Genomic DNA, 27,589 nt, shown 5'->3' with positions numbered 1-27,589 from the left:
AGTTTCCATTTGTTACAAAGGCAATGTAAATGCCATGATGTAACATCATGGCATTTACTCTTATGTTTATATGTGGCCCTTAGCCTTTAACAACGTCCCCATCAGAGCAGCACTAGCGATGGCCCTTGCAGTTCAGAGGTTTCTGTGGTTTCAATGCAGGTTTATCTGCTCTTCATTTTCTGGGCCTGCCGGTTGATATGAATCCTTATCACTCTTACGTGTGAATGCTCGATCTTAAAAGCTGCAGTCTGAGCCAGAGACGTGACAGCAGGTTGACACGAGTGAAATGAGTGTATGACGAAGAGGAATGCTCACAATTTACAGATACTTTAACCCTGGGACAGCAGCCAGAAGCCAACTGATTCACTCCGTTATTTATTGCAGGGGAAGCTTTTAATCATAACCAGCTTTGACAAACAGCTCCTGGTGGTGCTGAGAAATGACGCTTGTGACCTTGTCTTGCCGCCTTAAGAGCACCTGAGTTCTTTATGCCTGACAGGAAGGAGAAGGAGACAGAAAGTGCCACTGTCTGACTCCACATGTTTGACATCCAAAACCTGCAAACAGTTGAGACATGCAGCTGCATATCTGTCAGTGCTGTACCCAGGTGTACACATCTGCACCAGGCAGCTTAATTACCTCTCTGGCGCCTTAGTGAGTCGTGTGTATAAAATGAACAAGACACAGTCTTGTTTTTTTTTATATCCTTTCAGAATAAACATCAAATAGCTGTAATGAAGAGCTGCTACAAAAAAAGGAACACAGATTACACATGCAATACCAGTGGCGGATTTAGGGACAGAGGTGAAAAATATCAAAAGAGCACAAGCTGGATGTGGTGGCGCACCAGCATGCAGAAAGTTTCCTAGCAAGTAGGGCAGCCTATATGGCATCATTTTTTTCAATTTTAAGGCCTTCTTAGAGCATTACATTTTCTCCACTGGAAGGATATAGGGGGGCCTTTATCACATTTTCTCCACTTAAAGGACATCCTAGGGGGCCTTTCATCTCGTTTTTTCCATTGGAAGGACACCCTAGAGCAGTGATTCTTAACCATGGGGCTGCGGCCCACGATTGGGCCGCGAGCGCCACCTAGAGGGCCGCAGAAAACCTTCAGTTTTGCACCTTTGGGCCGCGGGACCACATAGGTTATCAAATGAAGACACCAGAGATATTACTGTTATCCATGAGGCGCTCAGTTACAATATAGCTTCCCACCACTTGGTGGCGGTAATGCGTCAGTCAGTTGTTTAACAAGCTTCAATAAGCAGAAGAAGACACTCAGCTACCCGCTAGCCTGTAGCGAAAGTTATAGAGAAGTATTTTAAATAGTGCTGGGCAAGTTAACGCGTTATTATCGCATTAATTAAGTAACGCCGACAATTATCTTATCGTGCATTAACGCAGTTTTTTTAATTATTACTAGGCGTACAACGAGCGGTGAACAGCTATTTGTGTGTGTTTGTGTTTGTGTGGCGTCTCTTCCTGCCCTCCCCCCCGGGTGACACGTCTCGTTACAGGATCAAACGTGACAATATCAAAATACATATTGTTGTGTTTTTAAATAAACATTTAAACACGTGAGAACAAACTGCTCTTAACTCTTTATTAGCATAACTTCACATGCACGTTACTGCCACGGTACAGACTCCCTCCACGTTCCATGCTTCACCTTCATTCCCCTGGGTCCTAAGTCCCTCCTGAACATCTTCTTATCACTCTATGTGTAACAGAGTTAAAAATGTATTTTATTTCTTATTTTCAATTTGTAATATTTTAATTTATCATCTAACGATTCTGTTGAATATGTGAATTTTATCTTTTGAGCTATTTTTGTTTGGCGTTTTATTTTGATTCACGCTTCCTGCGGAAGCGCGTCCCACCTTTTCTGTACCACCTAGGCTCCCGTAGTCCCGTCTTCCCCTCACAACGGTGTTTCATGTTGTTGAGGGTAAGTTGTGTAGAAGAGTTGTTGCACTGTTTTGTTGTTTTCTTCAAGGAATGGAACCGTTAAATGCTACGCGCTTAATGAACTGCTAAGGCGATGACATTATGCCTTTTTGACAGTTAAAATTATAGGTTTTGTGGCTGTTTCATTTAGCCTTTTTGGCGCCATTTACTTTTATCTCAGGCTGCCCTGTCAACGTAGCGCGGCATTCCTTTTGTGTAAATTCTGTTGTTTTGCATGTTTAGGAGCGGATGTATAGAAAACGTGAGACCAGAAAGCAACGGTGTGTTTTGTTGTCTTCTGCAGGTATGTATTTTCATTTGTTTAATGTTATAATTTTCGCGGGTTCTATTTATCGTTCCATCTCATGCACTTGTTTATTTTGTCCACCTGGTGTCGCTGTTAATCCCGTCTTCCCCTCACAACGGTGTTTCATGTTGTTGAGGGAGCGGATGTATAGAAAACGTGAGACCAGAAAGCAACGGTGTGTTTTGTTGTCTTCTGCAGCGGCAAATAAATGCTAAAAAGCCACCTTCCGAGTCGTCTTTGATGCCCTTGCCAAGTCTGTTACATATGTACCAACTACATTTATAACAAATACCACACATATTACACGTTACTCAGCGTTGCATATGTGTCTGACCAAAAAAAAGAAATTATTCATTTAAATTATTTTTTTAGATTTTTTAAAGTTGTTTTGTTTGGAATATGTATAATAAGCATATCATTTAGTTATCCTACAGAGAATTTAACAAACATAAAAAAAACATGACGTAGATAGGTTTGCAGTTTTCAAGGTGTATATTTCAAATTGCATCTATTACACACATGAAGATAAAGTTGTGAACACCGGCTGAATATCTATTATCAGAATCATAACTTTATTTTAATTAGTGTAAAGGAATACTGCTGTTAAAGAGAACCTGATTTGTTTAAAGTGTGCAAACCAAATGTTATTGCACTTTTGTTCATATAGCAGTACTTTAAAAAAAAAAAAGCACAATGCACTACTTTTTAATTCATTATTGAACATTGCGCATTACAATACGTTTAATCACAGAAAATCATGCGATTAATCGCGATTAAAAATGTTAATCCAGCACTAATTTAAAACAAAAAAATGAAGACGAAAAGTGGTGCCAAACCCTCCGAAAAGTCTAAATTTACAATCCTGACTTCATTAAGTATGACTTTGTGAACGGAGGTAACGAGGCAGAGCCGAGAGCCCAGTGTGTGGACTGTTGTGACTGTTGTTATTGTTCATTTGTCACAGATATGAAGAACAACTTCTGGTTCTGCCATGCAAAAATGAAGACTGCTGAAGCATATAATTCGCAGATTATAAAGCTATATTTTCATTTGCACTTCATTTAAATTCTATTTACAGTTTATTTAATTTGATACTTATTATTTTTAATGTATATATTTTATTACCACATATTATCTATTTATCAAATTTCAATTTTTTTCTCAGTTTTTTTGAGAGTCCCTCCTTTTTTTCTGTAGTAAAACCTAATTATTAGTTATTTTTGTGTTAATAAGCCTGACTTGAGCCTTTACATTTGTTCTTGTATTACCTTGATTTGTTCCATGAATTGTTAGCCTGTTGGGCGTCTGGTTGTATTTGTATGCAGGTTTACATACACATGATAAATAAATGTGATGATCACATTGTATCATGTCATTTATTGACAAGGTTTTTGCTTGTTAAATTGTAAGTGAATTTGATTTTGTTATTGAATACAAATCAAACCAAGAGTGCGATCAATCAGTTAAACCGATACAGTGTTAATATTTGAATGGGCCCCGGGCCACTTTGTACTTGAAAAGTTGGGCCCCAAGGTGAAAAAGGTTAAGAACCCCTGCCCTAGGTAACTTTGCCTGGGTAAAAAAAAATGGATCACGCCGCGTGCGTGCTTCAAATACATTTTGAAGTATGTACGTGGCGTGATCAAGTTTTTTTCTTCCCAGGTAAAGGCTTTGATGACATTATGATTGTTTGTGTAACCAAATAAATGTCAACATGCCTGTTGGAGAATGTTGTCCTCCTGTTGCCCATAATTGTTTCAAATTCAAGTCCTCAGTCAAGATACCTTTGATGATATACATTTTTTTTCTTCAATTATTTTAAATACATTAGGGTAATTACAGAGGCCTAGATAAAAAAAATCGGCCATACTCGTCAATTCAATTAAACAGGGAAGTCACAAACCTTTCACATTAAGGGATATATGTTTATAGTGCACCTGCACTCACTTGCTGCTACACTATGAATCTTTTTTAAAAAGGACTTGCCGTCAAAATAAAACTTAGGCTTGTGGATAATGAACTCAAAAGGTCATGTTTGACATGAGGTACACCAAGTTAAATTGCACATTTTGGGTAAAGTTCAAAATACAGGGGACCATAGGGACAGAAATACATTTTACCCTTATTGCAATTGCTGCAATTCTAAATAATCACCAGTAGAGGTCGACAAACGTTAACAATTGTTTTTTTTACCAGCTTTTCATAACATGCTGAAAGTGCCCTCAGAAACGACCAGGCACATTTTGTCCAAAAAAGAGCAGATTATATGTAAATATATCGATGTAAGTTGATTTTATAAATACTCTGATTCCTTTAAAATCATGTCATGTGTTTTATGTTCTCTTGCTTTTCACACAGTTGTTCTGATTAGACCTCTGCTCAGGTTAAAAATGGGCAGAGCTACGGTGTAAAATAATGTGCCTCCATGTACTAATAAGAATGATCAAAGTGTAATTCGTCCTACTTTAACAGATGCACTAGAGCTGTTAATCAAGCTCAGTTTCAAACTACCGTTTTGTGCACACAGATACAAGCCTGAGAAGAGGCCGATCCAGGGATTTAAAAATGTAATTTAAATCACCTGTGTGAGTGTTTTCTGGGTGTGCACAGGCTTTCAAATCTGTATTTTGGCAGCGCTATCTCTTGTCATCGGCAACTTCCAACTGTAATCTACATTGTTGGACCTCATCTGACTGAAGGCTGTCTAGTTAGTGTCTCAGGAGATGATACTCTGCATAAGTATATATTCACTGACTGGCCCATCAGTCAGTATCAGAGACAGAGGCTTACTGGCTACAGTTTAGATTTATGATACACCTAGATAGCTTTTTTTCCGTTATTTGTTTAGTGTAATGATGTTGCTGTTTATGTGGTGTTTTGGATTGTTTATGAATTGGCAAACACTGAGGACACCTGTGGTTACATGTATGAGTCGGCAGCTACAGGATCTCATAGACAATGTTGAAGCACTTTGACTAGTTTGGATCTGTATGAAACTCATCAGTATGAAACATAAAGTGTGTTTAAATATATATATTTATTTTACTAGAAGGTGACAGATGGTGTCGATAAGTAGAATATAAATGATCCCTTCACATCACAGGACATGTTATAAGGTCTGCATGCTTTTCATGAATCTGTTTTCACAATAAAACCCTAACAAGAGAGGAAGCAGCAGCAGTTTATCACAACATGTAACAAACAAGCAGAACATCAATGTGTTTGTGGAACAGCTGTTATATATGTATATAATATATATATATATATACATATATATATATACACACTGTATATTACTATATTTATTATGACCGTTATGCACTAAATTACTAATACAAAGTCCTTGCATGTGTAAACATGTCAACAAACCTGTCAGTAACAGATCTAAGCATGTTTAAGTCAAATGCATACAGTACAGTAAAGAGTATAAATGTGAAACAAGACTTTATAAACATGTATTCAAGTTCAGAGTGCTTATGATAGATATTATTAGTGGTACAAATGGCCTAGTTACATTTTGAACTCTACAAATCCTGAATAACAGCAGAGAATGTATGCTCTATCTAAGAACTACGGTTGTTTTCTCCTCTTCAGCAGTGCTTTACATTCGTATGAGTGTTTCTTACAGTCCTCCGGGAAACATGTTTAATGAGGATGAAGACTGGAGTGACGCTCCAGGTCCTGAGCAAAACGGTCCTCAGAAACACCCAGAAGGCGACCAGCAGCACGGATGTCGAGGTAAATGTGCAAGCTGTACTACAATAAGGGGTAACCAGTATTATGTATGGCTTTATTAAGTATTCTGAGTTGTGCAAGTCCAACATACATAGCAGAAGATGGTGAAACCTTTAAAAAAAGATAGATGACAGTCAGGAAATGTAACAGCTGGTTTTCTGTAGGTTGTTTTGTTTTAGTTTTTAATGTTTCCTGTTCTGGGAGACAGTCAAGCAGGGAAACATTTGCTGATGATGAATTGGATTTAAAGAAATAGATAAATAATTGATATTACTCCTGCCCAATTACACACACCACAATAAGCATTATAAGACAATAAATGAGGACAGCCTTACCTCCTCAATGGAAAAAAGTGCAGGCCACCTCTCCTGGACTTCTGATACCATAGGCTGCTGTCACACCTGTATGTCAAGCTGGGTTTTTGTCCTGTCTCCACATTTGTTTTGTGACTTCCTGTTTTATTTTGGAAATTAACTCTCCTCTCATTTCAGGTTCCTTACCCTTCCTCATGTGTCACCAGTCTGATTGTCTTCCCTGATTCCTGATTGTGTCCACCTGTTCCCCCACTTCCCTCATGTGTACTTATAGTCTGCGTCTCCCCTTGTCCTGTGCCAGTGTGTCATGTCCTTTCGTCTTGCACACCCGCCTTATGCTATTAGCAAGTCCAAGTCATAGTTGTCTGTCCTGTTCTTGTTTCTTGTTTCTTGTTTCCTCGGTAAGAGAGATTTTGTTTTGCATTTTGCCTTTTCGACCATTCAGCTCTTCGAGTTAAATCAGAGCATTTTTTATTTGTAGTTTAATACCTTCCTCGAGAAGTGATTTTTGGTTTGGCTTTTGCCGTTTTGACTTTGCAGCTCCTTGAGTTAAATCAGAGCTTTTTTAGTTCTACTTTGTTATTTTCTTCTTTCCTCGCCAGAGCATTTTTAGTTCTACTTTGTTTTCTTTCTTCCTCGCTAAGAGAGGTTTTTGTTTCCAGGGATTTCCCTGTGCATTTTTTGTTGGAAATAAAAGATCGTCAGCTGAACCTCTACTCTGCGTCCGAGTCCTCTTCAAGAGCTCCCTCCGTGACAGGCTGCCCCTCTACTACCTCTCTCCGTCTAAAGGAAAAGATCAGCTCCATCTTGTGCCGGATCAATGTAATGTTCTTCTTTTTCTTCTTCATTTCGTCGAACCATGAAACAAAAGAGACACATACAGGACATATTCAGTTTTTCAAAAAGCATTTAAGCTGCAGACCTTGTAATTTGCAAATATATAATAACTACCATGATACAGCTTTATCTCATCAATATGAGACATACATGTATCCCACTGAAGCCATAACTACCCCATCCATGTGACTGAATAGATAATGACCAGGTTGAATCTGTCATACAGGGGGAAGAGGACGTGCAAAATAGCCAACTGAAAACTTAACAGTAAAACATATGCCTGCTAGAAAGGATGGCACTGCAGTATTGAGTGACAGTGATTTATAATTTTCTTAATGAACACAAAACAAACACACCTAACGGTTCTATGACATTTTATATCATATCAAATTATTTTAAGAGACAAAAAAATATATACAATATATGTAGTATTTATGAGCTACACTCGTTGTCTTTTTGATTCCTCACAGTCAATTATATTTGTACGTTCTCTGGTGTTTCAGAGAATAACGCACAGCACATAAGTATAAACACCTCCGTTCTTGCTCGAAACTCACACGCGATCTGCGGAGGCTCGCGCTACGGCGGCAAGCGCGAGAATCAACAAAGCTTTACCAGTTCACACGCGCCAACAGTCACAACCCCCCGCAATACTGACGTTAAAGAATGCTTCACATGCCGGCAAGCGAGTGACATTCGTTCGCCACACGGCCGTCAATAAGCTGCCGAGCTGAGCCACATTTCCTGAGAACACCCATTGTTGTTACGATAGGTCAGCTGCTATAAATCAGTTTTATCATCATAGTAGATTCTTATTAACTGGAGAAAAAACTTGTTTTCTAACACGTAGATCGTAAACCCCTGAATATAAACAGCCTCCATTGAAATCGGATGGGAAATGTAACTCAGTAACAGTCTGAATAAGTCAATCTATGATTTAAGTCAATCTAAATCAACGTCATGATTTAGGCCGTTTTCAAACAAAAATACAATCTTTACTGATTATTAGGCCTTAATAGCCAAAGATTATCAGCTGCAATAATCAATAACTAATACATTTTTCACTATTTTTAGTTTGTTTTTCACTTGTTCGTGACATCCAAGCATCTACAGAGTGCCAAATGACCCTGACAAGTGGTTATGCCAAAATGTTCGAATACTTTTTTTTTTTAAATATGTAATATCTTCACTCTTCCTCTGCTTATATGTAGGTGTCATAGGTGCCACAAGCTGCCAGTGTCACCACTAGTCACAGGAGTGTCGCCAGCAGTCAGAGTAGTGCCACTAGGCGTCAGCCGGGTGCCGTCAGCGGGGTGCCACTAGGTGTCAGATGATTGCCACTACTAGTCAGGGCAGTACCACCAGGCGTCAGAGGATTGTCACCAGTAGTTAGAGGAGTGTGCCCCCCTGGTCCGTGTACGTTTTGATAGTCTGTTTTATGGATTATTTGTTTTTTTCTTTTGAAGAGCGATGCAAAGTAAGACAGGTTGTCCGGATGTAAAAAAATGTCAAAAAAGTCAAGGCAATAGAATGACCGTATGCAAGACAACTGTTAGTCTATGGTGCAAGCACATACCAGGGTAACATTAGAAGAAAAATAAATAAATATAAATAAATAAACGTGGGCTAATGGGAGTATGTTAGTAACAATAGTTGACTACATGCGATTTCATATTAATTTATCCATGTACACAGCAATAATCAACTTTTCGATTAATCTGTGGATTGTTTGAAGCAATACAGTTCGTAATATAGTTTAATCAAAATCCTATCGTGACAACAATGGGTGTTCTCAGGAAATGTGGCTCCACCCGCTTAGCTCGGTAGCTTATTGACAGGTGCCGAACGACTGCCACTCGCTAGTGGCACCTGACTGGCAGACTGGATCTGGCTGTCTCTCGGCTCATGTCTCTTAAAGCATATTTCCTCGTTCCTCTCTCCTCGCATGGTTTCCTCCATGCATCCCTGGTGTGAGGGACTAAGACGCAAGGAAAGGACGCAAGTGAAGGAAACGGGGATGCAATTAAGAGACTTGGGATGTACCCCCGGTAAACAACAATGCGCATGCTCAGAGCTCGTTGCCAGGTGACAACCATTTTTATATTTTTCTTTTCATTTGATTGGCAAATTGCTCAAGTCTTGAGGTCTACCTTGTGCAGGACTGAGCTGAAGGGCTTAATTTCGAGAGAGGAGCTTGCAGAGACGACACCAGCTGAGGAGATTTAGTTATGAACCAAACTTCGTATTTTTTTGTCAACACTGCTAATGCTAGTTAGCTAACGTTAATTCGTTGGACTCATTTTAGCCGCGGTTTTCATCTGGTCTGCAGACTTTTGAAGCTAGCTGAGGACACAGAAGGAGAGCTACACACAGTAAGAGCTGATATAACTACTTCTTATTTGTGTTGTGCTGCTTTGTGTGGTGTGGCTGCCGTGTCATCTCTAAGCCGATATGTTTGTTGTGACCGTGGTGTTATGTAGAAAAATGTCTTTTGCTAACTTTATTAGCCGAACATTAGCTTATTAATACTGAGACTGACTTGATTCCTGCGCTAGGTACTGTTAATTTCCATTTGTGCCATGTTTTTATCTTGAACTAGCTAAAGCCTCCTTGTGTTGCTCGTGTCATCTCTGAGGCGATATGTTTGATGTGTCTCTGGTCCTATAGTCTGGGTGGTAGACCCCTGAAAGATTTTACATTAGTTGAAGGTGCTCATATGTTCCCATTGCTGGGGTGAAAATTGTAATACTTTAGTTAAATTGGTCCACTATTGTGCTGATGAAGATGACTTATGTTTTATTTCAAAAAGAGGATTATTTAAACTTTTTTTTAAAGATTCCTCTTCACTTGCATTGTTTGAAGTGCCATGGTCTTCATCATGTTCTTTATAAGTGAAGTTAACTTTTTATTAGTGGTCCTTCGCGTTAATATCGCGTTAATGCATTAATTCATTAACTGCAACAATTATTATATCGCGCATTAACGCAGGTTTTTTTATTTATTATTAAGCGGACATTTTTAACACAAGAACCGGTGTTATGGTTTAAACAGGGACCCTGTTAACTGGCGACCTTCAGCCGAATACGTCAATTTGCAACAGCTGCCATAACTATGACAACAACAGATGCATTGGTTAAATCATAACACCGGGCAGCCAGCGGTGAACAGCTGTTCGTGTGGCGTCTCGTCCGTCTCTTCCTGTTTCCTTCACCTTCATTCCCCTGGGTCCTAAGTCCCTCCCTGTGCAGCCTCTTATCACCCTTTATGTACCAATGTACATTTATAACAAATACCACATATTACAAGGTACTCAACGTTGAATATGTGTCTGACCAAAATACCAAAAAAAGCAAAAAATAAATGATTAATTTAAATAATTTTTGTAGCGTTTTTAAAGTGTTTTTGTTTGGAATATGTATAATAAGCATATAATTTAGTTTTGCTACTGAGAATTTAACAAACATAAAAAATGAGAGAAAAAAACATGACTGAGCATGACATGAAGTGAGATGGACTGAACAAGAGACTGGAGTTATTGATGACTCCACTTCAAGTGTACATGTTGTTGATCTGAACTTCATATTCATCATTTGGTCTACTCATGTGCTGATAAAGCTAAATTCAGTTGTTTAATTTCCATTTGTGCCATGGTCTTCATCGTAACAGACTGGTTGAACCAGCTATAGACTGGTTGTGTTGTGCTGCTTGTGTTAACTGGCTGTGCCAACTTATTGTTTATTTGTGTTGTGCAGTTTGTACTTTTTTGGCCGCCGTGCCATCAAGGAGCCAATATTTTTGTTGTGACCCTGGTTCTGCAGCAGGAGTGAAACATTTAAGGCTTGAAATCCTCTTCACCTCATACATTGTGAAGTGCCATGGACGTCCTCGCTACAGCCTGAACGCAGAAGGAGAGCTACGAACAGTAAGAGCAATTTATTTTAATATGCATTGTGCTTGTGTTGTGTTTTGTGGCCGCAGTGCCATCACAGAGCAGATATGGTTGTTGTGACTGTGGTGTTATGTAGAAAAATGTCTTTTGCTAGTTTTATTAGCCGAAAGTTAGTGTCTCTGTGACACTGTCTCACTCAGGCGGAGTGTCAGCCGGTCGGCCGGTCGGTCTGTCTCACTCAGGCGGAGTGTCTGTTTGTTTGTCTGTCTGACTCAGTCGGAGTGTCTGCCTGGTTGTCTGTCTCAGTCGGAGTGTCTGCCTGGTTGTCTGTCTCAGTCGGAGTGTCTGCCTGGTTGTCTGTCTCAGTCGGAGTGTCTGCCTGGTTGTCTGTCTCAGTCGGAGTGTCTGCCTGGTTGTCTGTCTCAGTCGGAGTGTCTGCCTGGTTGTCTGTCTCAGTCGGAGTGTCTGCCTGGTTGTCTGTCTCAGGCGGAGTGTCTGCCTGGTTGTCTGTCTCAGGCGGAGTGTCTGCCTGGTTGTCTGTCTCAGGCGGAGTGTCTGCCTGGTTGTCTGTCTCAGGCGGAGTGTCTGCCTGGTTGTCTGTCTCAGGCGGAGTGTCTGCCTGGTTGTCTGTCTCAGGCGGAGTGTCTGCCTGGTTGTCTGTCTCAGGCGGAGTGTCTGCCTGGTTGTCTGTCTCAGGCGGAGTGTCTGCCTGGTTGTCTGTCTCAGGCGGAGTGTCTGCCTGGTTGTCTGTCTCAGGCGGAGTGTCTGCCTGGTTGTCTGTCTCAGGCGGAGTGTCTGCCTGGTTGTCTGTCTCAGGCGGAGTGTCTGCCTGGTTGTCTGTCTCAGGCGGAGTGTCTGCCTGGTTGTCTGTCTCAGGCGGAGTGTCTGCCTGGTTGTCTGTCTCAGGCGGAGTGTCTGCCTGGTTGTCTGTCTCGGGCGGAGTGTCTGCCTGGTTGTCTGTCTCGGGCGGAGTGTCTGCCTGGTTGTCTGTCTCGGGCGGAGTGTCTGCCTGGTTGTCTGTCTCGGGCGGAGTGTCTGCCTGGTTGTCTGTCTCGGGCGGGCGGAGTGTCGGCCTGGTTGTCTGTCTCGGGCGGGCGGAGTGTCGGCCTGGTTGTCTGTCTCAGGCGGGCGGAGCGTCGGCCTGGTTGTCTGTCTCAGGCGGGCGGAGCGTCGGCCTGGTTGTCTGTCTCAGGCGGGCGGAGCGTCGGCCTGGTTGTCTGTCTCAGGCGGGCGGAGCGTCGGCCTGGTTGTCTGTCTCAGGCGGGCGGAGCGTCGGCCTGGTTGTCTGTCTCAGGCGGGCGGAGCGTCGGCCTGGTTGTCTGTCTCAGGCGGGCGGAGCGTCGGTCTGGTTGTCTGTCTCAGTCGGGCGGAGCGTCGGTCTGTCTGTCTCAGTCGGGCGGAGCGTCGGTCTGGTTGTCTGTCTGCCTCAGTCGGGCGGAGCGTCGGTCTGGTTGTCTGTCTGCCTCAGTCGGGCGGAGCGTCGGTCTGGTTGTCTGTCTGCCTCACTCGGGCGGAGCGTCGGTCTGGTTGTCTGTCTGCCTCACTCGGGCGGAGCGTCGGTCTGGTTGTCTGTCTGCCTCACTCGGGCGGAGCGTCGGTCTGGTTGTCTGTCTGCCTCACTCGGGCGGAGCGTCGGTCTGGTTGTCTGTCTCACTCCATCTGAGTGAGACAAACAGACAGACACTCCGCCTGAGTGAGACAAACAGACAGACACTCCGCCTGAGTGAGACAGTGAGACCGACAGACCAGCCGACATTCCGCCTGGGTGAGGCACTGAAACCGACAGACCGGCCGACACTCCGTCTGAGTGAGACAAACAGACAAACACTCCGTCTGAGTGACGCAGACAGACAGACACTCCGTCTGAGTGAGACAAACATGCTGTTTGTCTCACTCAGGCGGAGTGTCGGCCAGTCGTTCGGTCTCACTGCCTCAGCCAGGCGGAGTGTCGGTCGGTCTCACTGCCTCACCCAGGCGGAGTGTCGGCCGGTCGGTCGGTCTCACTGTCTCACTCAGGCAGAGTGTCGGCCGGTCTGTCGGTCTCACTCAGACGGAGTGTCGATCTGGTTGTCTGTCTCACTCAGACGGAGTGTCGATCTGGTTGTCTGTCTCACTCAGGCGGAGTGTCGGTCTGGTTGTCTGTCTCACTCAGACGGAGTGTCAGCCGGTCTGTCTGTCTCACTCAGGCGGAGTGTCGGCTGGTCTGTCGGTCTCACTCAGACGGAGTGTCGGCCGGTCTGTCTGTCTCACTCAGGCGGAGTGTCGGCCGGTCTGTTGGTCTCACTCAGACGGCGTGTCGATCTGGTTGTCTGTCTCACTCAGGCGGAGTGTCGGCCGGTCGGTCTCACTCAGACGGCGTGTCGATCTGGTTGTCTGTCTCACTCAGACGGAGTGTCGGCCGGTCTGTCTGTCTCACTCAGGCGGAGTGTCGGCCGGTCTGTCTGTCTCACTCAGGCGGAGTGTCGGCCGGTCTGTCGGTCTCACTCAGCCGGAGTGTCTGTTGGTCTCACTCAGACGGAGTGTCGGCCGGTCGGAGCATGTTTGTTTCACTCAGACGGAGTGTCGGTCTGTCTGCCTCACTCAGGCGGAGTGTCGGCCGGTCGTTCGGTCTCACTGCCTCACCCAGGCGGAGTGTCGGCCAGTCTGTCGGTCTCACTGTCTCACTCATTGCGGAGTGTCGGCCGGTCGTTCGGTCTCACTGCCTCACTCTCGCGGAGTGTCGGTCGGTCTCACTGCCTCACTCAGGCGAAGTGTCGGCCGGTTGATCGGTCGATCTCACTGTCTCACTCAGGCGGAGTGTCGGTCTGGTTTTCTGTCTCACTCAGACAGAGTGTTGGTCTGGTTGTCTGTCTCACTCAGGCGGAGTGTCGGCCGGTCTGTCTGTCTCACTCAGGCGGAGTGTCGGCCGGTCTGTCTGTCTCACTCAGGCGGAGTGTCGGCCGGTCTGTCGGTCTCACTCAGACGGAGTGTCGGCCGGTCTGTCGGTCTCACTCAGACGGAGTGTCGGCCGGTCGGAGCATGTTTGTTTCACTCAGACGGAGTGTCGGTCTGTCTGCCTCACTCAGGCGGAGTGTCGGCCGGTTGTTCGGTCTCACTGCCTCACTCTGGCGGAGTGTCGGTCGGTCTCACTGCTTCACTCAGGCGAAGTGTCGGCCGGTTGATCGGTCGATCTCACTGTCTCACTCAGGCGGAGTGTCGGTCTGGTTGTCTGTCTCACTCAGGCGGAGTGTCGGCCGGTCTGTCGGTCTCACTCAGACTGAGTGTCGGCCGGTCTGTCGTTCTCACTCAGACGGAGTGTCGGCCGGTCTGTCGTTCTCACTCAGACGGAGTGTCGGTCGGTCTGTCTCACTCAGACGAAGTGTCGGATGGTCGGTCTCACTCCGTCTGAGTGAGTCAAACAGACAGACACTTCGCCTGAGTGAGACAGTGAGACCGACCGACCGGCCAACACTCTGCCTGAGTGAGGCAGTGAGACTAACCGACCGACCAACACTTCGCCTGAGTGAGACAGTGAGACCGACAGACCGGCCGACACTCCGCCTGGGTGAGGCAATGAAACCGACCAACTGGCCGACACTCCGTCTGACTGGGGCAAACAGACAGACACTCCGTCTGAGTGACGCAGACAGACACACACTCCGTCTGAGTGACACAAGCAGACAGACCAAAACTCCGTCTGAGTGAGACAAACATGCTGTTTATCATGCGGAGTGTCGGCCAGTCTGTCGGTCTCACTGTCTCACTCATTGCGGAGTGTCGGCCTGTCGTTCGGTCTCACTGCCTCACTCAGGCGGAGTGTCGGTCTGGTTGTCTGTCTCACTCAGGCGAAGTGTCGGCCGGTCGGTCTCACTCAGACGGAGTGTCGGTCTGGTTGTGTGTCTCACTCAGGCGGAGTGTCGGTCTGGTTGTCTGTCTCACTCAGAGTGTCGGCCTGGTTGTCTGTCTCACTCAGGAGGAGTGTCGGCCGGTCGTTCGGTCTCACTCAGACGGAGTGTCGGCCGGTCTGTCGGTCTCACTCAGACGGAGTGTCGGCCGGTCTGTCGGTCTCACTCAGACGGAGTGTTGGCCGGTCGGTCTCACTCAGAAGGAGTGTCGGTCTGGTTGTCTGTCTCACTCAGACAGAGTGTTGGCCTGGTTGTCTGTCTCACTCAGACAGAGTGTTGGCCTGGTTGTCTGTCTCACTCAGGCGGAGTGTCTGTCGGTCTGTCGGTCTCACTCAGACGGAGTGTCGGCCGGTCGGTCTCACTCAGACGGAGTTTCGGTCTGGTTGTCTGTCTCACTCAGGCGGAGTGTCGGTCTGGTTGTCTGTCTCACTCAGACGGAGTGTCGGCCTGGTTGTCTGTCTCACTCAGACGGAGTGTCGGCCTGGTTGTCTGTCTCACTCAGACGGAGTGTCGACCTGGTTGTCTGTCTCACTCAGACGGAGTGTCGGCCTGGTTGTCTGTCTCACTCAGGCGGAGTGTCGGCCGGTCTGTCGGTCTCACTCAGACGGAGTCTCGGCCGGTTGGTCTCACTCAGGCGGAGTGTCGGTCGGTCTGTCTCACTCCGTCTGAGTGAGACAGTGAGACAGTGAGATCGACCGACCGACCGGTTTACACTCCGCCTGAGTGAGGCAGTGAGACCGACCGACCGACACTCCGCCTGAGTAAGACAGTGAGACCGACAGACCGGCCGACACTCCGTCTGAGTGAGACAAACAGACAGACACTCCGTCTGAGTGAGTCAAACAGACAGACACTCCGTCTGAGTGACGCAGACAGACACACACTCCGTCTGAGTGGGGCAAACAGACAGACATTCCGTCTGAGTGGGGCAAACAGACAGACACTCCGTCTGAGTGAGGCAGACAGACACACCGTCTGAGTGAGGCTGACAGACAGTGTTTTGGAAAAACTTCTAATTATAAATCGGGAGAAGAGTTTTGTTCACAAATTGAAAGAAAATAATGAAGTCTTCATATGATTCAAAGTTGTCCCTTTCTATTTTATTTTGCTTGCAAGGGAAAGATGCACCACAGCCACCTCAGTCAGTGTCTGTGGTGAAAAGTTCAACATCGTACAAGATACCAAACCATTTTATGCACACATGAGTTCACGCCCTGGGACAAATCATAGACAAGGAGTAGATGTTCTCGTGCTCTGGCTATCGTTCTTATCTAAATACATGCCAAGTGTGTTTACTGGGAATCAGTGATGGTTTTATGGTCTGTTTTCAACTTGCCAGACACTGTCTTCACTTCCTCTCTCTGAAGTGGGAGTGTGTGACCAGCCGTGAGAAACAAGACAGTGTTCAATAAAACTGATTAACTACTTCTATAGGACTGCTGTGTTATGTCAGTATTTGTGTTCCTCACTTTCCCTTTCAGTTGTACGTCTTTTAAAACATTTCATGATATAAGAATATATTTTTCCCATTACAACAGACACTCCTGTCTGAGTGAGACAAACAGACCGACACTCCGTCTGAGTGACACAAACAAACAGACCGACACTCTGTCTGATTGAGACAAACTCAGACGGAGTGTCTGTCTGTCGGTCTCACTCAGACGGAGTGTCGGTCTGTCTGTTTCTGTCACTCAGACCGAGTGTCTGTCTCACTCAGACAGAGTGTCTGTCTGTCTCTCTGTCTCACTCAGACCTAGTGTCTGTCTGTCTCACTCAGAGTATCTCAGATAATGATGTACTTCAAAAGATTGAACAAGTGAACTTTTTTTGGTTTCTTGGGGTTTGGTTTGACAATAAATTAACATGGAAAGAGCATATTCAGAGGATAGTTATGAAATATAAAAAGATTTTAAATGCAATGAGGTGTCTAACAGGGTCAGAATGGGGAGCCAGCAGGTCTGCAATCAAAAATATTTATATCGCTCTGATGAGGTCAGTCCTTGATTATGGTTGTGGTGTATTTGGATCAGCTGCAAAAACTTCACTAAAGAAGCTGGAAGTGTTGCAATCCCAAGCTCTGAGACTGTGTTGTGGTGCTTTTAAGACAAGTCCTGTGGCTGCTCTGCAGGTGGAGGTGGGTGAAATGCCGCTGCATTTGAGACGCAAGCTCTTAACTATGAACTACTGGGCCAATCTTCAATGACATTCTGGAGATAATCGTCCGACCACAAATGTGATTCTGCCATGTTGGGAAAGAGGGCCAAACAGGAATGTTTTGCATGGAGCAGTGGAAAATTAGCAAGAGATATGTCATTGGATCAGGTAACATTCACTCCTACAGTACCGTTATCAACTACACCACCGTGGCTATTTCCATCAGTGTCAGTTGATAATTATTTTTTGGACAAAACCCAAGCATTTAAAGACATTGATATCATGGCAGGAGTGGTGGAGGATAGACTACAGACAACATATCAAGCGTTTACTCCAGCATACACAGATGGATCTAAAGATCCTAATACAGGTAGAACTGGTTTTGCTGTCACCATACCAACCTTGCAATTTGAAGTCAAAAAGAGAACATCAGACCATTTGTCTGTTTATACAGTTGAGATGTTGGCCATTTTAACAGCACTGCAGTGGGTAGAGGAGGTTCGGATAAAAAAGTTAATTGTCTGTTCAGATTCCAGTTCAGCATTATCCTCATTACAATCATTCACATCCCACAGCAGGCAGGATTTAATTAATGAAATATACGAAACACTGTTCCGACTTAAGAATATGGGTTTGTTTGTATCATTTATGTGGGTACCAGCACACAGAGGGGTAAAAGAAAATGAAAGAGCAGATAAATTAGCAAAACAAGCTTTAGAAAGCCAGCACAAGACAGACATTTTATTCAGCAAAGCAGAAGCTAAATCAGTATTCAAAAGAAACATTAAGGAATGGCAGCATAGTTGGGACGTAGGAGAAACAGGAAGACATCTTTATGCTGTTCAGAAAGAAGTTGGCAAAGGGAGGACATCCAGAAGAAGCACCACAGAAGAAAACATATTAACCAGACTAAGGATTGGACACACAAGGCTGAACAAAACAATGCAACTAATAAATAAACATCCAACAGGACTATGTGAGCACTGCCAAATACTAGAATCTGTAGACCATGTAATTTGTCATTGCCAGAAATTCACACTCGAACGAGACAGGTTGAAGAGGAAGCTGGGAGTTGAGGAACTAAATCTAGAAGATGCATTAACCTTGGGGGCAGGAAATGTACTACAATACGTGAAAGAAACAGGATTGAGTAAAAGAATTTAGGTGACCGAAATGATAGAACTCTTTTTTTCTTTTATTAGTTTTGTTTGTTTGTTTTTTGTTTTTGTAAGGGGATAGATACTCTGGTCCACACTCCAATACAGTAGGTGGCGGAAATGCACCTTTCACTGGATGCCATCCGCCATAAAACTTAAAAGAAGAAGAAGTAGTAAATGGCAGGTTAACTACAACAGTAGATGAGACAATAATCTGATGAAATTGGGAGGAAAGACACAGCTAATAAACTTTGGAGGTGAGGAGTAGATTGATGACAGGTGTGTGAGGAGTAGGGAGCGCTGATGAGCTGATTGATTGCAGGTGTGCAGGTAGACTGGGCCCAGGTTGACGGCAGGACAGGAAGAGACTCTCTCTCACACACACACACACACACACACACACACACACACACACACACACACACACACACACACACACACACACACACACACACACAGACAGACACAAGCCGAGGACATGGAAGTCATTGGAAAGAGTGTGGAACACTGGGAAACAAGTTGGAGCACGGCCACCTGGATGGGTTAAAAGTAATGTTCCTGTATGTGTAATGTCTCTTTTACAGGCTTGCCAGCTAGCGGTGGTGACCACGCCGCGAGACCGCCACGCCCTGTGTCTCTTGGGTCTGGCACAGCTGGCTCAATATGACAACAACCCAAATTCAGACGGGTCAAAGGAAGCCATAGCTGTCTGCATAGTGTGCTTACTGTCTCTGTCTATGGTAACAGTTATGATAGCCTTTTGGAAATGACCTGCTCGTCCACATTAAAGCCCCTTTTTTTGTTTGCTCAGAACAGAAGTGGTGGCAGGACCGACCGGAGGCTGAAAATCAGAGAGCTGCCAAGCAGTCCATCGCCCAACCAGCAGGAGTGAAGGGGCCCCCTGAGACCAGCGTGGCCAAGAGAAAAGCTAAGCGGCCAAATCCCGCCAGAACTGCTGCAGCCAGGTGAGTCACGCGCTTGGCCGACGTATTGTGTGGTTGTTTGTTCGCACTGGATGATTTCCTGTGTGATGCTTACTTTTCTTCTCTTCTATCCTGCTGCATATTTATGTCAAGCTTCACTGGAACAAGTTTGTTTCCTCGTAGAAGCTGCAGGGAATTATTTGAATGAAGGAAACAGTTAAAGGTCTTGGAAAGTTTGAGTTTGGCAACGCTTAATTATGTCAAAAAGAAGTCCTGACTGTATATATTCAGTCGTCTGTTGTGTATCAAAATGTAGATTGTCTTATGTGTTGTGTCCTGTAGGGGGAGAGCTGGAGCAGCAGCAACAGCAGCAGTCAGGCCAGAGAGATCAGCCAAACCTTCCAACAAATGAAGCTCTAGCGTAAGTTCAGACAGGAAGACTATACTAATGCATGCCTAAGCCCATAGCTTATTTACCATACATCTGCCATCACTCCTCATGCATGCATACATTATTTCCTTGTTGTTATTGTTTGGGGCTGTCAATCATAATATCAGCTGTCTAGATCAGCTGGTCTCTAGCCAATTACACAACGACACAAGGACATCATTAGCCTATCATCTTGCCGATGTCTGTCTTTAAATATAACCGTCTCTCTACCTTCAGTAATTCATGCTGCTGTTACGGAACCCTCCACCTCCCCATCTCCGCCCAGTCTTCGCAGATTCATCAGCCTCATCATCCTATCAACCTCATCAGCCACCACCACCACCAGTGTCTGGACTCCACGGGGGGATTTATATTGTTGCCGCTCAGGGCAATCACAACTCGATCACAAATCTCCTCGTCGAGTTCAAGCGCCAAAGAATTTCTGCGTAACTCATTAATGCATCATCTGTCATAATAAATGTTAACTACTAATCATTCACTTGTCTCTCCTGATTGAACTGCACAAAAGCCCAGCTCCCCACCAACAGGTCTAGACAGGACTGTTGCCCCAAAAAGGTTGAGACAGCGGCGGGTAAGGAGAGACAAAAGCATTGAGAGTGACACACATCGATGGATGGAAACCTTTCTACCCCAAAGTCTTAGTTTTTCATGATTTAGAGCCAACAAATGAGATATACGTACATCACCAAATATTAAATTCTCAATCTAAGAGATAACTGAGTCACATTGCATCATCACACCTCGCTCTGTTTCTGGTTTCTTTAAACTTTTTTTTTTTAAGAATATGTAAATATTAAACAGGTCAAGTATGCAATAAAAAAATATTGTTGTGTCATTTTGAAACCTCACATATGAGGCATTAAATAACGTCAGCAGCAACTCTTTATTTAATTTTTTACATTTTTAACACAATTTAACAGTCCCTGACATACGACCCTAACGTGTGTGTGCGTGTGCGTGCTTTAGAAACCTTTGACTGTAATATGTCGACAACATGAAAGAAGTTATTTCAGTCATGTGGTAACAACTTGATAAAAACAGAAAATGATTACATTCTGAAGATTTTATTGACAATGTACATAACACACACAAAATTCAAGTAAGATGAAGTGCAAAGGTAATGCTTCAAAGACATTAATGCCAATCAGTCAAAATTTAAAAACCTTGAGAATAATTCACATTTTAATACATTAAAATGATTATTTCACTTCTAATGCTGAACTCCTATGAAAATACACAGAAATAATAAATGCTGCAGTTCCAGTAAGCCTTCATATCCAGTTTGTGCACAATGCAAAGCAGAATGTGTAAATCCGTACTCTTGATGTCAAGGACTATGGAGTAACTGACCAGCTGGGTGACTTCCTTACTGTTGTTCTCCGTCACTGCTGGCTTCTTCACCTCAGGGGAGCCGGGCTCCTGCATCAGAGATGTCAAGGCCGACAGAGACTCCTTTTTCTGGATCATATATATATATATATATATATATATATATATATATATATATATATATATATGTGTGTATATATATATATATATATATATATATATATATATATATATATATGTATATATATATATATATATATATATATATATATATATGTATATATATATATATATATATATATGTATATGTAGAGAGCGAGAGTGCAGAAGTAAGAGAAAAGAAGGAAACAGGTTGAGATACTGTGCTGATTTCAGATTTGTATAATAAATACTAATAATAAAATAATTTATAATGAAAAACTGGATTCATGAAAAAGGAACTTGCATGTTAACTGAATTTAGTCTTACCTTATATTGTGAGCTGCTATTTCCTTTGCTGTAAAATGAAACAAAAAAGATTGTGTGAATCATGTGAATAATCCTGTTTTGAATTATTAATTTTTTTTCAAGGAGCTTGTAGGGCTGATGTGATGCACATTTTAGTTGACAAAATATTATAAAAAAAAATAGACGTAGACACCCGCGTTCGCTACTTGATTGGTTCTTAGCAGTCACGACGTGTCCTTCCCTGATTCGTCCCACCCCAATCACGTGACCCTTACCCGGAAATTCACAAACAACAGCCTTGATTACCGATTGACTACCAGGTTAATTTAAGTGTAAACACTCATTCGTACCCTAGGTAACTTTGCCTGGGTAAAAAAAATGGATCATGCCGCGTCAATGCTTCAAATACATTTTGAAGTATGTACGCAGCTTGATCCAGTTTTTTTTCTTCCCAGGTAAAGGCTTTGATGACGTTATGATTGTTTGTGTAACCAAATAAAAGCTGACGTATGAAGAGTCAACATGTCTGTTGGCAGAGATGGGCAGTATTTCTATTACTTGTATTTGAAATATGTATTTCAATTACTTCTGAGTATTTTGTAATTTGTATTTGATAGGGCCGATAAAAAATCTAATGTAATTTGTAACAAAATACTTTAGAGTAGAGTATTTTTGTATTTAAAATACTCAAAATACTTTCTCCATGAATCAAAAACAGTTCACGAGTTCAGTCTTCCAGGGACGTGCGGTCAGGGGAGTGTCATCATGAAAAGTAAAAAACAAATAATCTCATCTCATCTCATCATCGACCAGGCACATTTTGTCCAAAAAAAGAGCAGATTATATGTAGACATATCAAAGTAATTAGATTTTATAAATACTCTGATTCCTTTAAAATTATGTCATGTGTTTTATGTTCTCTTGCTTTTCACACAGTTGTTCTGATTAGACCTCTGCTCAGGTTAAAAATGGGCGGAGCTACGGTGTAAAATAATGTGCCTCCATGTACTAATAAGAATGATCAAAGTATAATTCGTCCTACCTTAACAGATGCACTAGAGCTGTTAATCAAGCTCAGTTTCAAACTACCGTTTTGAATGAAACTATATATTTGTGTTTTTAAAGATATTTATTTTACTAGAAGCTGACAGATGAAGGTGTCGATAAGTAGAATATAAATGATCTCTTCACATCACAGGACATGTTATAAGGTCTGCATGCTTTTCATGAATCTGTTTTTACAATAAAACCCTCACCAGTAAGAGAGGAAGCAGCAGCAGTTTATCACAACATGTAAGAAACAAGCAGAACATCAATGTGTTTGTGGAACAGCCGTCAGGTAACGTTAGTTATGTCATACAGAGTTTGATCAGAAGAACAGGGTCATCAATGAAAAATAATCACTTAGACCAGGGGTGGACAACCTTTACTATCCAAAGAGCCATTTTGGATTTTTCACCAAATAAATTTTGACTGGAGCCGCAAAAAGCTATTTGATATCACAGCTTATAGAGTGTTATATATAGTTATATTATATATATATATACAAAAACTATAGTTTGTTGTATTTATGAAATTATAGAACAAGAATAAAGACAATTCTTGACATTTTATTGCTATTTCACCTGTTATAATAATATCAAACTCTTATAAAGAGAAAATCGCTCTTTTTCGCTCATCTCCAGCGTGATACTGTTCAGCAAATGTGTGATTGTTCTGGAAATGTCTTTCAACATTACATTTTTTGTTGTTTGCTAATTTCTCGCCACATTTCAAGCATACAGGTGAGCCAGCGTCGTTGGCAGTGAAAGCAAATTAAACTCCATTTTCCTCCGTGACTTTTCTTTTTGGGGACTTATCCATTGACAGTGTAGCCGAGCCTTAATGTTGCGCCAATACTTTATGATAATAATAAAATAATAAATCGTGCAATGCCGAGATCCTCCTTGTGGCACTGGCACCGCAGTGGCTAGTCTGTGGCAAGCGCCAGTCAGGCGTCAGGACTGTGGCACCTCAGTGACTAGTCAGTGGGACTTCAGCGGCAAGCGTCAGTCAGGTGCCACAACTGTGGCAAGCGAGTGACATTCGTTCGCCACACGGCCGTCAATAAGCTGCCGAGCTGAGCCACATTTCCTGAGAACACCCATTGTTGTTACGATAGGTCAGCTGCCATAAATCAGTTTTATCATCATAGTAGATTCTTATTAACTGGAGAAAAAACTTGTTTTCTAACACGTAGATCGTAAACCCCTGAATATAAACAGCCTCCATTGAAATCGGATGGGAAATGTAACTCATTAACAGTCTGAATAAGTCAATCTATGATTTAAGTCAATCTAAATCAACGTCATGATTTAGGCCGTTTTCAAACAAAAATACAATCTTTACTGATTATTAGGCCTTAATAGCCAAAGATTATCAGCTGCAATAATCAATAACTAATACATTTTTCACTATTTTTAGTTTGTTTTTCACTTGTTCGTGACATCCAAGCATCTACAGAGTGCCAAATGACCCTGACAAGTGGTTATGCCAAAATGTTCGAATACTTTTTTTTTTTAAATATGTAATATCTTCACTCTTCCTCTGCTTATATGTAGGTGTCATAGGTGCCACAAGCTGCCAGTGTCACCACTAGTCACAGGAGTGTCGCCAGTAGTCAGAGTAGTGCCACTAGGAAATGTGGCTCCACCCGCTCAGCTCGGCAGCTTATTGACAGGTGCCGAACGAGTGCCGCTCGCTAGCCACAGTTGTGGCACCTGACTGACGCTTGCCGCTGAAGTGCCACTGAGGTGCCAGTGCCACAAGGAGGATCTGGCTGTCTCTCCAAACGGAAGGATATTACCCATCTCATGTCCCCATGTTATACACAAAACATACATAACGTTACATATATTACCGCTGTAAAGAGACTGTGTAAAATGTTATAACTGGCTTGTACGTGAACGTAACCGCCATACTGGACCGTGTTTAGCCGGGTAAACAGGATTCCACAGCACTGGGAAAGACTGGCCTTTGTTAAACAAATACAATTCAAGTGTCCACTATAGCGCTGGCACATTGCCGAAGCAGTAAATGCTGCATGTAGCCATAAACAACACGGTTATACCGGTTAAGCGGGGCTGACACAGCATTCTACACAGTTAATTAAGTAGCTAACAAAGCTACATGTGGTAGCTAGCTAGTTGAACTCATTGAATTAATCTGTAGGTTGAAATAGATGTATAGTATACATGTTATATACCAGATTTTAAAAAAGTGTTGGCAATACTATCATGTAAGCCATTTTTACAAACTCCAAACACAATTCTACACAACTAATATAATCAACTATAACATTTACCACAATATCACGTATTTTTCGGTTATCAATTGAAGACACCAGAGATATTACTGTTATCCGTTACAATATAGCTTCCCACCACTTGGTGGCGGTAATGCGTATTTTACTTTGTCGAGCGCTTTTACATCACTCCGCGAGCGAAATTCCCTGTCGCGCGAGCAAAAATCCCTCTCGCGCGAGCGAGGTAGAGGGACTTTCGCTCGCTCGCGAAACTTTACTCTGCTCGCTCGCTCGCAGTTTTTCTTTTTGACAGTAAGTCGGCGGACCCAGTCTCCGTTGTATCTCTACATCTAATTGGTTACAATTCTCGTCTTTGGATAGACCGGATATCACTGTGACACTGTCTGTTAGAAGTGGTTTTCAATCCGCCACTAAAACACTACTCCACTACTCAGAATGTTCTACATTTGTCTGACAGGTTTTGTAAACTTTTCAGACTGTAGAGGCTGATGAAATACAAATTATGTTAATAGCGTTTTGAAATACAATAATTCAAAATGTGTTTCGCTTGTAAATGGAGTCAAGTTGCTCAGATTGATTTAAATTCACTCATCATTCTATTACAGACAATGTGTGTTTGATAGTCAAACCTCTTGTGACAAACAGCTCAAAGAAGCTCTTTGATCTTAATTGATTAAAACATGATGTTATCATATTTAATCATACTGGTGTGTTTACAGAAGAGATATAATGTAGTTGTATATAATATGAGCAACAATTTGGACCCGCTCAAGGATCTGTAGCCAAGATTAGGGACCACTGTTTCTATATTAACTGTTTGCCCAACTTAAATCACTGACAAGTAATTAGTGGATGAAAAAGTATTCAGATCCTTCACTGCAGTAAACGTACTAATACTGATGAAACAATCCATTACGAGTAAATACCTGCATTCAAAACCTTAGTCAAGTATGTTATTATCAGCAAAATGTACTTTAAGAGCAGAAAGTAAAAGTACCCGTGCAGTAAGATGTACATTATTACTGCACGAGAAGTGCAATCTGAAAATCTCTGAAAATCTGAGTCTGTGTCACAGTGATATCCGGTCTATCCAAAGACGAGGATTGTAACCAATTAGATGTAGAGACTGGGTCCACCCACTTACTGTCAAAAAGAAAAACTGCGAGCGAGCGAGCAGAGTAAAGTTTCAGCTCAGACCAACGCAGCGGCGTCTCCGTCACCTGCTCTGGTCCTCTCGGAAATGTTTCCAGCTGTTTCTACAGCAGTCTCGGAGCCCCGGGTGGGGGAGCCCGAACGTTACGCTGGGGATCCTGAGGGTTGCAACGCATTCCTGACGAACTGTTCCATCCTGTTTGCATTGCAGCCCCGCACCTTTGCATTTGAAGACACCAGGGTGGCGTTTACTATCAACCACCTGACTGGGAGAGCTCGTCTGTGGGGAACGGCGGAATGGGATCGCCGTACTCCTGCCTGTGCTTCCTTCTGGTCCTTCTCTGCCGAACTACGCAAGGTTTTCGGAGTGGTGTCCACGGAACCGGACGTCACAGGAGGGCTAATGAGGCTCCAGCAGGGCCACCGATCTGTCACGGACTATGCCATTGATTTCTGGACCCAGGCTTGATTAAGTTCATGGAACATGGACGCCCAGTGTGACGCATATCTGCTCAGTCAAGGATGAACTCATCGCGTTCGAGCTACCCACATCTCTGGACGGACTTATCGAGGCAACCTCCAGAGTGGATCGCCGCATCCAGGTCAGGCGGCTGGCAAAGCGCCGGGAACAGTCAAGTCAGCGGCCAGGCGGTTCATGTTCACAATTGCCCGTTAAAAGCCCGGGCTCGCCAGTAAGAAGGGAAGTACTGGTGAGCCGAGCAGTTTCCCGACTCTCCACCTGTCAACAACCACTTTTCCACGTCCAGCTACTATTGACCGGGTCTTCCCATACGATTTCCACCTTCCTGGATTCTGGAGCAGACGCGTCCATTATGGACGAGGAACTCGTGACACAGTTGGGGATCGACCGGATACCTCTTCCCCAGGCTGTTCCAGCCAGCGCCCTGGACGGTCATCTTCTGGGGACAGTGACGCACCGGTCCACATGCTGCTGTCCGGCAACCACCACGAGACCATCAGCTTCCACATCCTGCAAACCCCTCACATCCCACTCATTCTGGGATACCCCTGGCTGCATCGACATAATCCTCACATCGACTGGACTACGGGGGTTTTTCGGGGTTGGAGCCCGTCCTGTCTTCTAGTCTGCCTGAAGCAAGCCGCCGTTCCACGAGGGCCCGCGCTCACCAATGCCACGCCTGAACTTACGGGGGTTCCCGCGGAACACTTGGACTTTAAGGAGGTTTTCAACAAGTCCAGGGCCATGTCTCTGCCTCCCCACCGTCCGTATGATTGTGCCATCGACCTCCATCCTGGTACGTTCCCACCTAAGGGGCGCCTTTATTCCCTGTCGGCTCCTGAAAGAGAAGCGATGGACAATTATATTAATGATTCCCTGGCTTCCGGTTTCATACGCCCCTCGTCCTCTCCAGCAGGGGCTGGATTCTTCTTTGTGGAGAAGAAAGACAAGACTCTCAGACCCTGCATCGACTACCGGGGCTTAAATGAAATCACGATTAAGAACCGGTACCCCTTGCCACTCATCGCAACGGCCTTCGAGCTACTTCAAGGAGCCACTGTCTTCTCCAAGCTCGACCTCCGCAACACCTATCACCTGGTCCGGATCAGAGAAGGGGATGAGTGGAAGACGGCATTCAATACACCTAAAGGACATTACGAATACCTTGTGATGCCCTTCGGCTTAACCAATGCCCCCGCCATCTTCCAGGCACTGGTTAACGACGTGCTCCGAGACATGTTGGACCGGCACGTATTCGTCTACCTCAATGACATC

General features: G+C 43.9%; 1 protein-coding gene across 2 annotated transcripts; it reads left to right on the top strand.

Annotated features, from left to right (window-relative positions):
* The first annotated feature begins 763 nt into the window (after window positions 1-763).
* Window positions 764-20,065, top strand: LOC137868591 (uncharacterized). Of its 2 annotated transcripts, XM_068705464.1 has the most exons (7): window positions 764-2,254; window positions 5,886-5,995; window positions 6,969-7,128; window positions 10,962-11,065; window positions 19,044-19,192; window positions 19,493-19,571; window positions 19,818-20,065. In XM_068705464.1, the coding sequence occupies exons 1-6, from the start codon at window positions 2,200-2,202 to the stop codon at window positions 19,560-19,562; spliced, it is 648 nt and encodes a 215-aa protein (XP_068561565.1). In that variant the 5' UTR covers window positions 764-2,199; the 3' UTR covers window positions 19,563-19,571; window positions 19,818-20,065. The 2 variants fall into 2 exon arrangements, 1 of the variants encoding a protein (XP_068561565.1); XR_011102229.1 differs by lacking the exons at window positions 764-2,254; window positions 5,886-5,995; window positions 6,969-7,128 and adding exons at window positions 8,987-9,228; window positions 9,449-9,515 and having other exon boundaries at window positions 19,039-19,192.
* The last annotated feature ends 7,524 nt before the right edge of the window (window positions 20,066-27,589 follow it).

This window comes from Cebidichthys violaceus, unplaced genomic scaffold, assembly GCF_023349555.1.
Source record: "Cebidichthys violaceus isolate CVI_PGR_0920_01 unplaced genomic scaffold, fCebVio1.0.p SCAF_119, whole genome shotgun sequence".
Taxonomy (NCBI): domain Eukaryota; kingdom Metazoa; phylum Chordata; class Actinopteri; order Perciformes; family Stichaeidae; genus Cebidichthys; species Cebidichthys violaceus.
This window is presented reverse-complemented; position numbering and strand designations above follow the sequence as displayed.